The 14713-nt window shown below is 33.2% G+C and overlaps 1 protein-coding gene across 1 annotated transcript in view; it reads left to right on the top strand.

Moving 5' to 3' along the window:
* LOC123693835 (dachshund homolog 2) overlaps positions 1–14713 on the top strand; it is a 119365-nt gene that overhangs the window by 89498 nt on the left and 15154 nt on the right. The window contains exon 9 of the mRNA XM_045639073.1: positions 5901–5984. Coding sequence (XP_045495029.1) covers positions 5901–5984 — 84 coding nt within the window. The remainder of the gene's footprint in view (positions 1–5900; positions 5985–14713) is intronic.

The raw sequence follows: 14713 nt of genomic DNA, 5'->3' as shown, positions 1-14713 counted from the left end.
AAATGAAAACTAAGTCTTTATTTTATTAATATCTGTTTATTAATGCGATTAAGTTTGTATTTGCTGTAAGTTTTTAGTGACAGTTAATTTTTTAATGGTATAGAAGTAAAAAAGTTTTGAGGGACAAGTTAACCTGCGCAAAATTTGACAATGACCCATAAACATTAACTAAGTGAAAACAAAAAATCAGCTTGTTAGTAATCATTTATGATGACCTCGTTATCGATACACTTTGGAAAGGGGGACTCTTTGAACCAACCATAGATTTTGTAGGACAAATATTTTTTCGAATAATTTAGGTAAATTATCTTGAGATTGAACAAAAAAATTCAGTTAGTAATAAATATTTGAGAACCATCAAATCAAAAATTTTTATCCTTGTTATCTCTGTTAGCTACCACAATCGAGACTTTCGTACACGAAATTATTGGGCGTCTCATCAAAATAAAGCTACAAACGGAAAATTAGCTTGATAGTAGTCACTTGCAAAAATGGGCGATGTATCCTGAATTATATGAAATATAGTCAGTTCATATATCTCGTTACTCTTCCCTCCCTTAGGATCTCACAACCCTGAGATATTCTATACGGTCCTAAGTGTCTTAACTACTGCAAATGATTTTATAATTTAACGAAAACGAAACTAAGTCTAAAGTCGCATACATGATTCCTAAGGGTTGCGTCGTTACGTTTTCTTGATCCGACATAAAGGGGTAAAGTGAGACAATCGTAAAGTTTAATAATAATTACATTCTCAACTCTCCTCCCAGCTTGTGCACAATAATTAACCGCTCGAAATTACTTAGCCGAAATAATTTAATGTGACGCACGCCGAATTGTTCATAATGTGTGCGAGAAATGTCTTTATTGAATAGCTGACATTGATCAAATGATAAAATATTTTACTTTGTCGTTTGGATACAATGTATGTTTATAAATTTATACAATGTAGGTATTTTTCTCCATGAGGCGCTCTGTTTATTCTTTTATGTTCTTATAAAGGGCAAAAAATGCAAACGACAATGTATAGAGAGGCTTGTGCCACTTTTACATTAGTTGCAGATTAGGTAATAAGGATACAAATTAAACACATAATTTATCTTTAATAAATATTGTTACATCAATTTTTTGTGACAAAAGAAATGCGGGTCACAAATAAAATATACTAAATATTACTTATAAGTTACCTTGTTCCTCTGAATGTGATTTAAAATATATTCAGCTTCACGTTTTAAACACGAATAAGTATAACAGGCATCTTTACGATCGCTCTCACAACGCCCTATGAAGCTTAGATTTATACTTCCTCAATATTTAAATCTCGTATAAACCTCAGTTTTACGTTATGATTGTAAAACAAACCTATAGAGATCTCTGAATACGAAATATTTAGTTAACTGAGAGAGCTCATTTAAGAATGGTTTGACGTGTCTCTAAGGGGTAAACCAGTACCCTTGCTCTAGTTGTAATTTACATACGGAATTACAATCCGGAATTATGTGCTTGTTGCATGTGTTTATGACTTGAAACATCATTTATGAAGATAGAGAAGGTATTTAAATAATATATAAGTAAATATGAGTACGCTAATTCGTGTATTTAATATTGTAACGGGTTAATTTAAATCTGGTACTGAATAATGAACTATATAAAAAATTAAAACATCAGTATTTAATTGCCATTAACATTGAAAAAATATTCTGTGCCTGAGCTTAGAAATTGTTAAGAAATCTATACATTGATATACCTATATCCATTGATATACATACCTATGTATCTCTGAATATAAAGTAGAGCCATTAAAACACCATCTCCCATTACTTCTCATTAAAACTTATAACATTCCTAATTTCAATAGGTACCCTCGAGGGCAGAAAAATCGTAATATTATAAGTCATAGCATGCAGCTGGAACTCGAAGGGAATATAAATCCGTTTTATATGCAGTTAAATTCTTATAACATAAGAAAGTGAGAGAAAAAATGAAAAATTACCGGTCAGGGAGAGGCGACCGCAGAACATTGCACAAGGAACAACTAATGAAAGCTTAAAGCTATTCGCATAAATCTCCTTTACATTTTTAATACCAATATCCAGAGGGGAACTTACACCGGGGAAAGAATAACGTAACCAAAAAACAAAACATTCGTGGCTTCTTGCGTTTATATCTTATTTAAATACCAGATGTTGTCCGCGTATAAATGTAGATATTTTTAATCGGTACCTTACCGGGGACATAATGGTATCGGTTGATCTGCCGTCAGCTGGTATGTAGAGGTAGATGTTTGAGAGTTTATCGTGTTCGCTGGCTAATTTAAAAACCCCCTTTGCCGGGATTGTTCCCATTGCGGCCGCCGTCATCTCAATGCCGCCGTGAGATATCTCTCTTGACCTGTATATTTTTATTCGCTTCGTTACCTAAGCTTTTTGGTATCGTATTGAATCTCGAAGAATCGTGTAGTCTCATTAAAATAATACAGGGCTACCGGATAATCTTATCCGCTGTGTTTCGATCGCAGATTGGGTGCGCGTGCGCCGATAACACTGGGAGTTATTCCAGCGTTGCACGCTCGATACGCTATTATTTTTTTAAATTTATTTTCGCCAAGACATCTTCATTATTTGCTCTCTTGTTCCATGTACGAAAACATAAAACAATGTTTATAATTTACTCAACAAACCAATATACGAAATATGAAGTATAAATCTAAATTATAAATATTGTTAACAAAGCATCACAAAAGACATGTGCTCCAAACGCTCATATTTTTAGAATACGAGATGAAATCTCCATAAAATGAATGGTTGGAAAGATTTTACGTTCTAAATTTCACACATAATAAAGGGAAGCAATTCTTATGATTATTAGCATGGAGACTGTGGGAGTAATCCTCCGCAGTGACATCGCTGTGACATAAGCCGGAAAAATCTAATAACAATAAAATAAAATTGCTGCCGGTTTGAAATTTAAAAAGCAAAGGGAAGAAGAAAATTCGTTTTGTGTGCCTTGACAGCCATTATCGTTATTTTGAATTACCTTTCAAGTGTTACGTGAATTTAGCAATGGATTTACAATATTTGTCTTGCGGAATTATTGCGACTCAAATACAAAATTACACAAATACACTTCAATTTATACACTTTTCATTATAATTATTAATGTTTGCTAGTTTTTTTTATTATAATCTTAATACGTTTATTGTAACAATAATTTGATACTTAAAATATGAAGATTCCGAAACCATTAATAGAAATATTAAAATTAACAATGCCGCTTGTAAAGCAATATATCGTTGTGTTATTTCTATTACAATTTTCCATTTACAACGGTTACTCGTTCCTTCGTTTTAAAACGTCTCAACACAAGCGGCAGGGGGATTTGAATACTTCACCTTTGTTTCCACTTTCAAAGACCTATTTCGGTCGCATTCACCTTAACGCTCGTTTAAATTATTTTGTCAGTTTTGAGTCGTAAATTTTAGCCAGACTTTAATTGTTATTTTAACTGCAAGCTCAACTTACAGGGGCTGTAAAAATATGTCTTCATTCGCTAGCCCTATGACTTATGTTCTGTTTAGCATTTATTATATGTATAACAGGGAATAATTTTACGGCATAAAAATTTTAAATGTAACTAATTTATTTTGTGGTAATTTATAAGTTTTGTACATTGACACAAATCTATTTTAAACAAAAAATGCTCAATTTTCACCGAGTGAGGGTCTGATACTTCAATTTAAATATTATTGTTGCTTTTGTTGAGTGCGCGAAATAGAAGAGAAATAAAATTTTCCTCGGCAACCCTCAGGGACCCACGAATCGCATTGACAAAAAATAACAATCAAAATGACTTTGCAATTCATGAGAGGAACGCACTTACTCAAAAAAATATTAAAGGAACGATTACTATATCAGTTAATTACTCGAAGCCATTATTAAATCGCGTAACGAAAATCGATCCTTTTGTTTATGGGTTTCGATCCTTTCAATCATCTATCAGCCATTGAGCTTCAATATAATAATAATTGTCCATAATTATATATTCCCTTGAACGGCGCATCATTTTTATTGTTATTTTATTTATAAAATAATAATTTTTCCCTCCGATCTACATCATTATGTATTTTAAATTTGATTGATTCGATACAAAGATCGATTTAGTTATAATCGAATGTTTCGCTTTAATGCTTTTTATTTGGAAGTTTCTGATAACAATCATTTAATAGATTCACCAATGAATTTATTTTCCGGTTTGTAATATGTACCTAGTTAAATTTATAAAGTTGTTTAATCATAATATGATTTCTTTCAAGTATTCAATATACATATAAGTACACACGTTTTAATTACACTGCACATGTGTGTAACAGTGAAGTACTATGTAGATTGAACAATACAGAGATAGATCGCTACTTAGGACTCAAAGACCACCGGGAGCATCTTTTGTTAAGACGCCTGCTCTCGCAAATCGCGAGATGTTGAGATATGCCGCATACCAACGCGGACCCTTAATGGCCGTCCCTCGGCGGAGGTAATTTAAGTCTCATGTGCGAAACCGTTCTTAACTAAAAGCCCTCTAAATTACAGCATACAACGGGATTGATTTGAAATTAATCTCGCTACGATCGCAACGAACTTGCGACTTAATGCGGCGAATAAAATACATCATAAATGCCTGACCGCTTTTTTCAGAAAATTGTGCCGATGTTTGTATAGCAATCTTCTTGCAAATTGCTTTTTCTATTTTTGTAGCTTCAATATAAAGAATAATTTAGGTACTGGATTTCAATGAGGATGTCTCGATTATTTGGAATGAAATATGTAGAGTGTTGTGTATATAATAATATGGTAAACAAATAGTGAACAAGACAACATTTCAATTTACAAGATCGAAGTTTGAGATAGCCTGTGCGAGTTACACGCCTTTATTCTTAAGCCTTATCACATAGCATAATATAAAAGCAAGTTAACTTGTCTTTGTATTATCTTCGAAGATTATTGTCGAACGATACGGCACGGAACCAGTTACAGAGCCTTTTCTTTACATTATTATGGTTAATGTTGGCGTATTTTCAATATATATATTAGAAATTTGTATATATTCATATCAGAGTTAAATAAATAAATCCCAAGGAACATAGTAAGAAGAATTAATCATATTCGCAACGACATTTGTTGGACTCCGCAATAATCATGTTCAATATGGCAAGCATTGTTTCGTGTAGTTATTTTGTTAACATTGTAATTATTTTAGCTCGATAGTAAACTACAATCGATACTCTCAGACCGTAATAATTATAGATGCCAACTCACTAAACTTCGCGGAGAACGTATGTTAAACTTAATACCTTATAGGTACTCTCTACTTACTATTGAATAACTATTTCAATTCACTAATTTTATTGTTTTTTGTGACCAATTATATTATAATAATTCCTGGTTTGGGTAAAGATATAAAATAAAAAAGCTTAACGTCTATAAGGATCATTAGGAACAGGTGTATAATTTTATTTATTGGTTATTATGGAATTTCGGATATAAGTTTTATTCCTGACTTTATCTTCTTATACTTCGTCTCATTGAAAGGTTGTTTCTCCCCAATCACTTCCGTCAGGTTAGCCTTAATTGAAAGTTATGCAAATCTCTCAATTCAACTCCTTCACAATGGTACCGGGATTCCGAATGAGTTAATCCGTGTTTATGTTCCTAATCGGCCCCTCGCTAACGGCCTTGTTACCGGTTTAGCTCACTGTTAAATTTATACAAAGCCTTTTGTGTACAGAGAAACATTCATAAGTTTAAATGATGTTTATGTAATTATTTTCTAAGCGGGCTTAAATAGAAATAATAAGATCTCGCGATTGAATAATGAAGATTATAAAATCGATTGTTTTGTTGCAGCTGAATTGAAGATGGATGTGCTTAGAGAGCGGGAGGTCAAAGACAACCTGGAGAGACAACTCCTTGACGAGCAGAAAATGAGAGGTGCGTCTTTTGTTATTATTTTCATCTTCGTTCTTTACTACGGCGGGAAATCATTTTATGCTGTAATAAATATAACTAAAAGTTCTCATTGCAATATACAACAAAAGCTGCTGTTCTAGTTGATCACGTATTTTAAGGCTGATTTAATTGATGACACAAATAATTATTATAATATATGTACCTACACGTAATTCAATAATGAAATACACTAATACATGGACCATCATAAATCTTCAGTCACGACTAAACTACGCGTTCTCCAAAATTAACTGAATATCACATTACTGAACCCATTGTTTTCTGGCTCACCGCATTATTTATTTCCAACTTAACCACTATTATATCCTTATATTACGTTTAATAGATAGTGCGGCGCCAATTTTCTTTCCGTGCCAAACACTCATCTTATTTCCTATAATCTTCGCTATAATATACGCTATACGTTTAATTAATTCGATATATTTATTGCTCTCTTAACACGTGATAGCAGTGTGTTAGGGAGCATTGTTTCATAAAAATATAAATCAGTCCATTTCCCCAAGATTCGCTTTTGGCATTGTCTTGCAGTTGTAACATTACTCCAATTGCGTTTATTATACTAACGAAGCTAACTTTGTTTGCTTCGGTGTTTATACCGCTTCATTTTGAAATGCTAGTCGTGTAGAAAGTTGTATAGGTAAATGCTTACCTACAAATAAATTATGCAAGTGTATTTCACCCTAGCAATTTGAAAGGTTAATTCGCACAGTACAAAACCACCCCTTCTTAGTAATAAAACTGTGTTAGCAAAGAAAACGTACGCTACGAAGGTAACCTTTATAACAAATGTCAAGTGACACTATATTGACCTAAGACAAAGGGTTTAATACCCATTGAATTAGAAACTCTCTGTTTGCTTTAACCTTTATTTTCATTCGATCAATATTTTCTTACCTAGTTAACTGAAACTAGAAATATGTATCGATTTCAAATCTCTACTAATCATATAAATATTTCTGAAGATCTTTACCCTGTAAAATGAAAATGTTGCTTGACTTTACTCGCTACAAATTGTACAATAGGTCGAGTTTTGATTCCGTTTAATTAGAATACATTTCGGTATGAATGCAACGCAGAACGCAACAAAGAGGGAAATGCAGATCCCATACATATTTCACACGGTGAATGAACTCGATTGCGACGTGAGCAATACTGTTAATTGCCAAAAACCAATCATCAGATAGCGCTCTGTGTCGACGCTATGAAATACGCCTTTAGTTACAAAAGCTTTCACCACCATTGGACGTTCGCGAAATTTTAACTCAATCAACAAACAATTGCACATACTCTCAATATGTAGGGAACTTATTAAAGCATTTTTTTTCATTTTAGCCCAGGGACGATGCATTGTTTACTAATGTGGTCACAACTCGCAGCCGTAGTATCTCAGTGCTTGTTTTGTTGAGACGATAAAATAATATACAGTGGCCACATGCTTTGTACCATAATTAAACCTTGCAGTACCTTATTTAGTATATTACATTATTTACAACTAAATGAGATTTCCGGAGCTAATACTAAATATAGAGATAGCTTTATAAGACACAAAGTTGTTATATTGTATTCTAATAGGGTAAAACTTGTAACATTGAAAGTTTATCCCATACGTCAGGCTGTACCCAGCCCAATAACAATCAATCAGGGAGGTCGATCGCAGTCCGCCATGAAAATTGGAATAGGTATATTATGGACGCAGAGGCAGGCTAATCAACGTCCACGAAGGAAACGGTCCGTGTATTAAATATATACAGTATACCATAATAATGGAAATATATTCTATACTAAACTATTTATTACTCTACTTTTGAAATTTCATAAATCATTTTGAAAAATTGTTCAGCCTAAAATGAGAAGAAATGATAGTTGCAATCCGTAACTGTAATTCGATTCATATGTAATTACTAATAGACTTGCACTGAAAATAATTACTCATCACTAATTAACGTGGATATTTGATTTATTCCTTTTTAATTGAGACGGACCGTTAGTGTAAGGGATGACTTACAAGGGTTCCATTCCTTCACTACCGCAGGATCTTACGGGACTTTACAAGTTGGGAGCAGACTAAAAGTCGTAGCCTCTCTGCGCTTTGATATTGTACGGCTTCAGTCTCGTAAAGTAGGTAGAATTATAAACCACATCCTAATGCCTCCTCCACACTACTCGCGAAGTTGAACGAGGTTAGACGAATAGAATAATGTAGAGAGGCACTTCGGCTTACTTCGTCCAACTTTACCTCGCCTCGGACGACGTCCGTTTGTTGTCGGTTTTTGCGCCCGAGTCAAAGGGCACGAAGTTACCTGAAGTTCGTTCTGAATATGAACGTATGCGCTCCTCGCGAAGTTGAACGAGTGTGTAGTGTAGCACCGCGGACTTCAGTCAACTTCGGCCGAGTACTTCGCCGAGGAACTTCGCGAGTAGTGTGGAGGAGGCATAAGAATCTGTCCTGTTGAATTCCTCTAGTATTTTACGTGTTTTCATTTAATGTATGTATACGTTGCATTTATTTAAGTTAATCTTTCATATATAAAACTATTGATTATGTAGGTATATTCTATTATTTAATTGATATCAATACTGATAAGAATCGTAATCATGTCAGTATTGTGTTATCTATACAAACAATAATCTACAATAAAAGCACAAAGAAGCAGCTTCATTAAATATTAAAATGTTTCATATTCGGATATCAGTCTCGAAAATGTAATTTTGATTAAATTTTGAATATGACTCTATATTAAATACGAGTGAAGGAGTCGGCATGGTTCTCATTGTACTTGAGATTCCGTAATTAAATAACATGTAGGCAGCATTACGGGTGTCTTGAAAGGGTTCGTGGAAATGTTACGCCAATTATGTGAACATTATGTGAGGAATGGAGGGTTATCAATATACCTACCATTGCAATTCGGATATCGTAAATGTAAGAAATAATGGCTCCATATCTTCTCGAAGTAGAGACGCGTGACGCATTCTGCTCATATTCCATTTAATTTGTAGTGAATATGCACGTTAGGAATTAAAAAATGTTGTGTGGTTTTATGAAACTACGGTAAAAGTGAAACTTAGGCACAAAATTATCGTATTTGTACGATAATTATCGTACGGTTCGACCGTCACGCGACATGCGCTACACAGAGCAAAAAGTTTGAGACGATGTAATAAAAGTTTCACTTTAAAAAAAATTGTTTTTACACAGTAGCTGATGTAAGTAGTTTACACAAAGTATATATAACTATTCCTATTCACTACACAAAAATGGTAACCCGATCAGATTACAAAGTTTCCCTATTTTGAAACATTATCATGATGCATAGTCGACTGAACAAACACACAAGTGAATTTTGATAACGAAATCGTATTTATCTGCATAGGTCCAATATATAACAATATAAGGTAAATTTCACCTAAAATTTTCGATATGTTGTAAGATTCATCTACATTTATTTCATTAAACTTCACTACAAATTTTTTGTTGTGCAAAAAAATGTATAAGGTATTTTTCTGGTAAGCCAAACCAGCAATTAGTAATCTTCCACTAAAAAAGATTAACTTAAAAAGCACATGAAACATCTTCTCACGAGTGAAAACCACGACAAGGCATGAAGGGGAGATGTGTAAATCGTTTATAAAAATACCAACCATTCCTCACGCCAGTAGTTGCGAAGATATCAAAAAATATTTCCGATACTTGCTAAATCCTGACCGCACCAGGTTCGTGCGGTGAATATTGACCGAGCTACGCCGTGTACGGAATTCAATTACAGCCGAGATAACGTTTTGTGGACTTTTTTTGAACCATTTTTTGAGATGTTACTAAATAGTAGAAAACATTGATACTTACGAAGAAGTACCTTATATTCCAGTGTCTATGCATTATCATTTCATGTATCCAATAATAAACTGTTATAAAAAGGGGAAGAGGTAAAGACGCCAAGATTAGACCATTAACTTTTTTCGACTTGTGGCATACCTTGGCGTGGTGAGGTGCAACACAAATTCGCGGACGCCGGTGTCGGGTAAATATTTGAACTTCATCGGTGCATTAGTGGTTTCTTTTTATTGTTGGTGTCGGTAGTTGCACGATTGTTCCGGCATAAAATTTTTACACCAATCATTGGAAACAAACTGAAATCGTCTACTTTACAACGCAAAAGTATTGTTAGTATTGTTTTTTAAGTTATAAATCTTAATTTGGAGTCTTATTATTTATGCCTGTCGTTAGCAGAAGCAAGAAAATGCTACTTAATTGTATGAAAAATTCATAAACCTTTAATATCCCTTAGCATATTCCATTAGACGAGACGAGAGTCCAAATAAAAGGCAAGTAACAAACGCACAAATTGGATCAATGTCGGATGTACTCGTGAAATGAAGCGCAGTATGAGCTTCGGCCGCGCATCACTAATGCAAATGATTAGATTTAACCGACTGGTCAGAACTCGCTTCGCCCATTAGGCCGAATCCGATATCTATACAGATTTGTATAAAAAGACGATACGCAAATGAATAGACCGTTCAGGAATCTGACTATCTATAGCATAAATTAACTGATACTCTTTACATGTGCCTTGTATAGTTGTATAGTTGTCTAATATTTTTTCTACTTCTACGCTTCTAACCAAATTTATTCGTCAAAGTTATTTAAGTATTACTAAGTTAAATACTTTTCAACATCTGTAATAAATTCCCTCATTTAGCAATTGTGAAGTATCAATAACAAACCGTCAGGTTGTCGAATAAAGAGTCTAACCATGTTAAGAGAACAATAAAGGGCGGCTTAAAAACGGATCCGAATGAATCGCGTAGCATTACACAATTCACAGCTAAGTAGAATACCCTGTTGAACCTTCAGCGGAACACAAATTGACTACCTTATATGAAAGTAAAGAAAGATTTCTGTATCCACGCTAAACATGCCTCTTATCCTAGCTGTAAATGTTTTTATCTTTCTTATTCTGCAGTTTTCAAAAACGCCGTTCACTTTATGCGTCTATAAGAAGTTTAATCCTATTAGTAATAATATATCAGGAACCTTTTTTATTCTGTGAGAATTATAATAGAGTTCTCGCTAATTAAAATCATTCAGATTAATTATAGATAAATTAATAAAGAAAATAACAGTGAGGATCACGACGTTTAATTTAACCAACCATCAACATTCACAGCGAGATAACGAAAACGTAATGCCAACGAAGGTCTCACAATGTAAGCAAGCTTGTAATTACAACTTCTGTAATTACGAACTTGTAGCTAAAGGAATATATCCATACAGGAACGATGCTAATCAAGTCCCTATTCAGATCCTTACGAGAGAAGTAATAAATATAAAGCGTTAATAAAATCTCAGTAGCGGAAATAATAATAAAATATTACACGACCCCAAGATTTTGTCTAATTAATTTTGTATACGCGTTGTGGGGCTGCGATGTCTTGGGAGTAACATACAATGAGTACGAAACTGGTAACAAGATCCACGCACACGCTAAATTAGAATTTATGAATGTATGAGATATTGTTAAAGCATATATTATTTCAATATTCGTGATGTATTACGTTTCCAGCGAGACTACGATGTTGAAACCTGCAAGGGTAAACAAATAATTACTTTTAACAATGTTTTGTATAATTCAATATTGTAAATTAATTATTTACATCCACTTAAGTTATCAGGAGGTAAAGTTTATAAATACGTACGAAGTCATTTATGAAAATTATTTTGCTTAAACAAACAAACTATTCAGGAGTGCCCATAGGCTATCATTTTTTCCTGAGTCAACTCGAGCGAAGATGGACCAAATGGTTAGTTCATAAAATATAAGTAAAAGAAAAGGCATGACGAATTGACGAGGGTAAATGCATGAGCGTCATTTATTTCATTATTTGTTTCAAACGTACTAATGAAGGCTCCATTGCTATTAGGTATAGAAAATGATTTACACGGTTGTTAATTATAATTTTATAATTATTATTTATTCACATATTATATACAATAGTGCAACCCTTAGTCGTGTCGATTTTGCCACGACCGAATTGTCGATTTGTGTACAAATGACTGCACGCGCCATGTGTTCAACGTATCGTATTTGTAATCTGATACTAAAATTGTTGCATTACATCATACTCATTTGTTTAGGAAAATCAATTCCATCATATCATAAATAAAATTAACATTAAGGTAGGTATGTTGTAATACTTGAAAGTAGTACTAATTCAGTAATATTTACAAAAAGATAAGAAACTAATTGTGAAGTGAAGCGCATCTCTGGTTTGGAGTCAGTTTAAAACCACCGCACCAGTTGGCCGCACCAAATGAGTCGACCACTAAACGGAGGTACCTAATGTGCTTATCCGTGCGATTTGTTGACTAACTGTGACTTCATTTCATACAAATATGTAAACTTTCGTTGCCATTAAAAATAATATGACTTTTTTATGTAGGAGAAAGGATTTCTAAATTTCCCAATGACTTCAAATATTTAAGTAAATCAACAATTAATCCTCCAGTTTTGTCGAAAACAACAACATCGAGTGGTGTAATAATTATTGAAAAACTTTTTCCAATTAATTATAGAAACAAACGGAGCAGGGAATTAGTGTCGTGGCTTTTGGAAGTTAAATTTAACTTTGAATCGTCAATTAATTAAAACATTTTTGTGAAATTGCTTTTGTTTTAATAAGAAGAAAGGGGAATAACTTCCTATAATTATGTTGTAAATAATAAAAAAGCACCAATTCATTAACTTAAATTCTTACCTGTTATGAACATGTGTAACTGAGTTTTATTTCACTACTGTCAAAGGAAGTAACTGCATCCCTGTATTTTTCCCCCTGTTATGGCATAGGAAATTCAATAATAATAATTGAAGTTGTGTTCGCTAGACCGCATCCGGTGTCTGGGCGAAATTACTCATTGATCTTAAATTTTGCTGAAGCAAATGAGTATAATGAATTTACCAAATTATCCGATTATTTTTATTTTGTAAATAATAACTCTACTTTTAAGTACCATTAAATCAAACATAGAGCGGAAAACGAGGACCATGTGCGAATCAATAAAATATATCCATTTCAACAATGCTTTCATCGAATTATACGGAGCAATGAATGGAAGTGTAATAATTTGCGGGCTAATAAAATTTGTTGACTTTAAAGTAAGTAGACGTATTAAGATCTTTGTTTACGGACCACACACGAGCAGACGTCGACCATGAAGCCATACTGAATTGACTGCAGGATATCGTATTTATGTTGCAAATATCATATTTAGCTCACAGATCAATTTTGCATCGGTAACATGTGACGGGATGTGTTTGGGTTAACAGAAATGTCGATATACTTCACTCTGTTCCCATACAATACCTACTGCATTGATGGAAACATATCGGTTGCCTTTCTTACTTATCATAGATGGCATACAAATAGATTTAGTTTAGATATATTCAATTTTCATATATATTTGGTTAACGTATTACGTATGAATGTTTATGTATATTTCCTAATCGAATCTAGGTATATTAATTATTATAAATAGTTGCCTATTTAAAACTCTTATGAGTCTTATTACTGTTTATTCAATTGAGCGATAGTAACAAACTAATAATATTATCAACACCACGTACTAGTATAAGTAGGTATATTTATGTTAGATGTAGCAGATAAAATCAATCTCGATTCATCTGGTAAACGACTCGTGAAAGGCGATTCCGTTAATACTCACATTCGGTAGCAAGCGTTTCTGATTTTAGCTCGGTTTATCGACTTATTGCTTTTTATTGAGGAGTTGTTCGTTTTTTGTCTTATCTCTGATAAAACTTTTTACCTATTTATTTTGGATTTTCAAAAATGAACAGTTTTCGTTTTATGTTGTGTCTGCAAATTATGAAAATGAATAATTGGTAACGTTTCTTTTAAACTAAAGTTTGTAATATGCATATGAAAATTTTTTTGTATGCTTAATTTACTTAATCAAGCTTGATAACTCTTATATTCTTATTAATTGGAAATTTTAATGCACTTGAAATATTGAAAATACTTGCCCAGTTCCACTTGATCCTGTGTGAACTGTTTCATAAAAAATTTAATGCATGAAGCTTTTTAAAAATTAATAAAATTGTAATTTTTACTTAAGTAAATGTAATTACGTTTACTTATCTCAGCCCAAAGAGCGTATTTTCAATTAGTACTTAAATCTAAGTTAAAGTTTACAATAAATATGAAAAGCTTTTGCGTCACGTCGCGTAGAACATTTAAATTAATAAACTGTCAGCACCTGTTAGTGTGTACAAATGGACCGGACATACGTTTCCCGCCTTGGTTTCCCGAAAGGGGCGCCGATTCGCACCCCCATGATGAATTCACCTTTTATTTTGTCCCACTTGACTCGATTGAGAGTGATTTTTGAGCATGAATGGGCAGCCAGAGTAATTTGCCACTGACAGGGTGAAATGTACATTAAAAGCTATAAAAGACTCAGTCCAAATTCAATCATAAGTCTTTTTATTGTTTTGTCTACAGGCAACATAAAAGGTTAATGTAACGATATTGTTTTTTTGCTAAAGTTAAATGATCAAATATATACGTGAAACTTTAGTTAAAATCAACAATACTGTTCTATAATTAGTAAGAACAGCACCGTTCTCGTCTTACTCTAAGATAAAATTGCTGTGTGAATTCATTTAACTTTCATG

This window comes from Colias croceus, chromosome 8 (assembly GCF_905220415.1).
Source record: "Colias croceus chromosome 8, ilColCroc2.1".
NCBI classification, from domain to species: domain Eukaryota; kingdom Metazoa; phylum Arthropoda; class Insecta; order Lepidoptera; family Pieridae; genus Colias; species Colias croceus.
The sequence above is the reverse complement of the archived record's forward strand: the minus strand, read 5'-3'. Positions and strand labels throughout refer to the sequence as shown.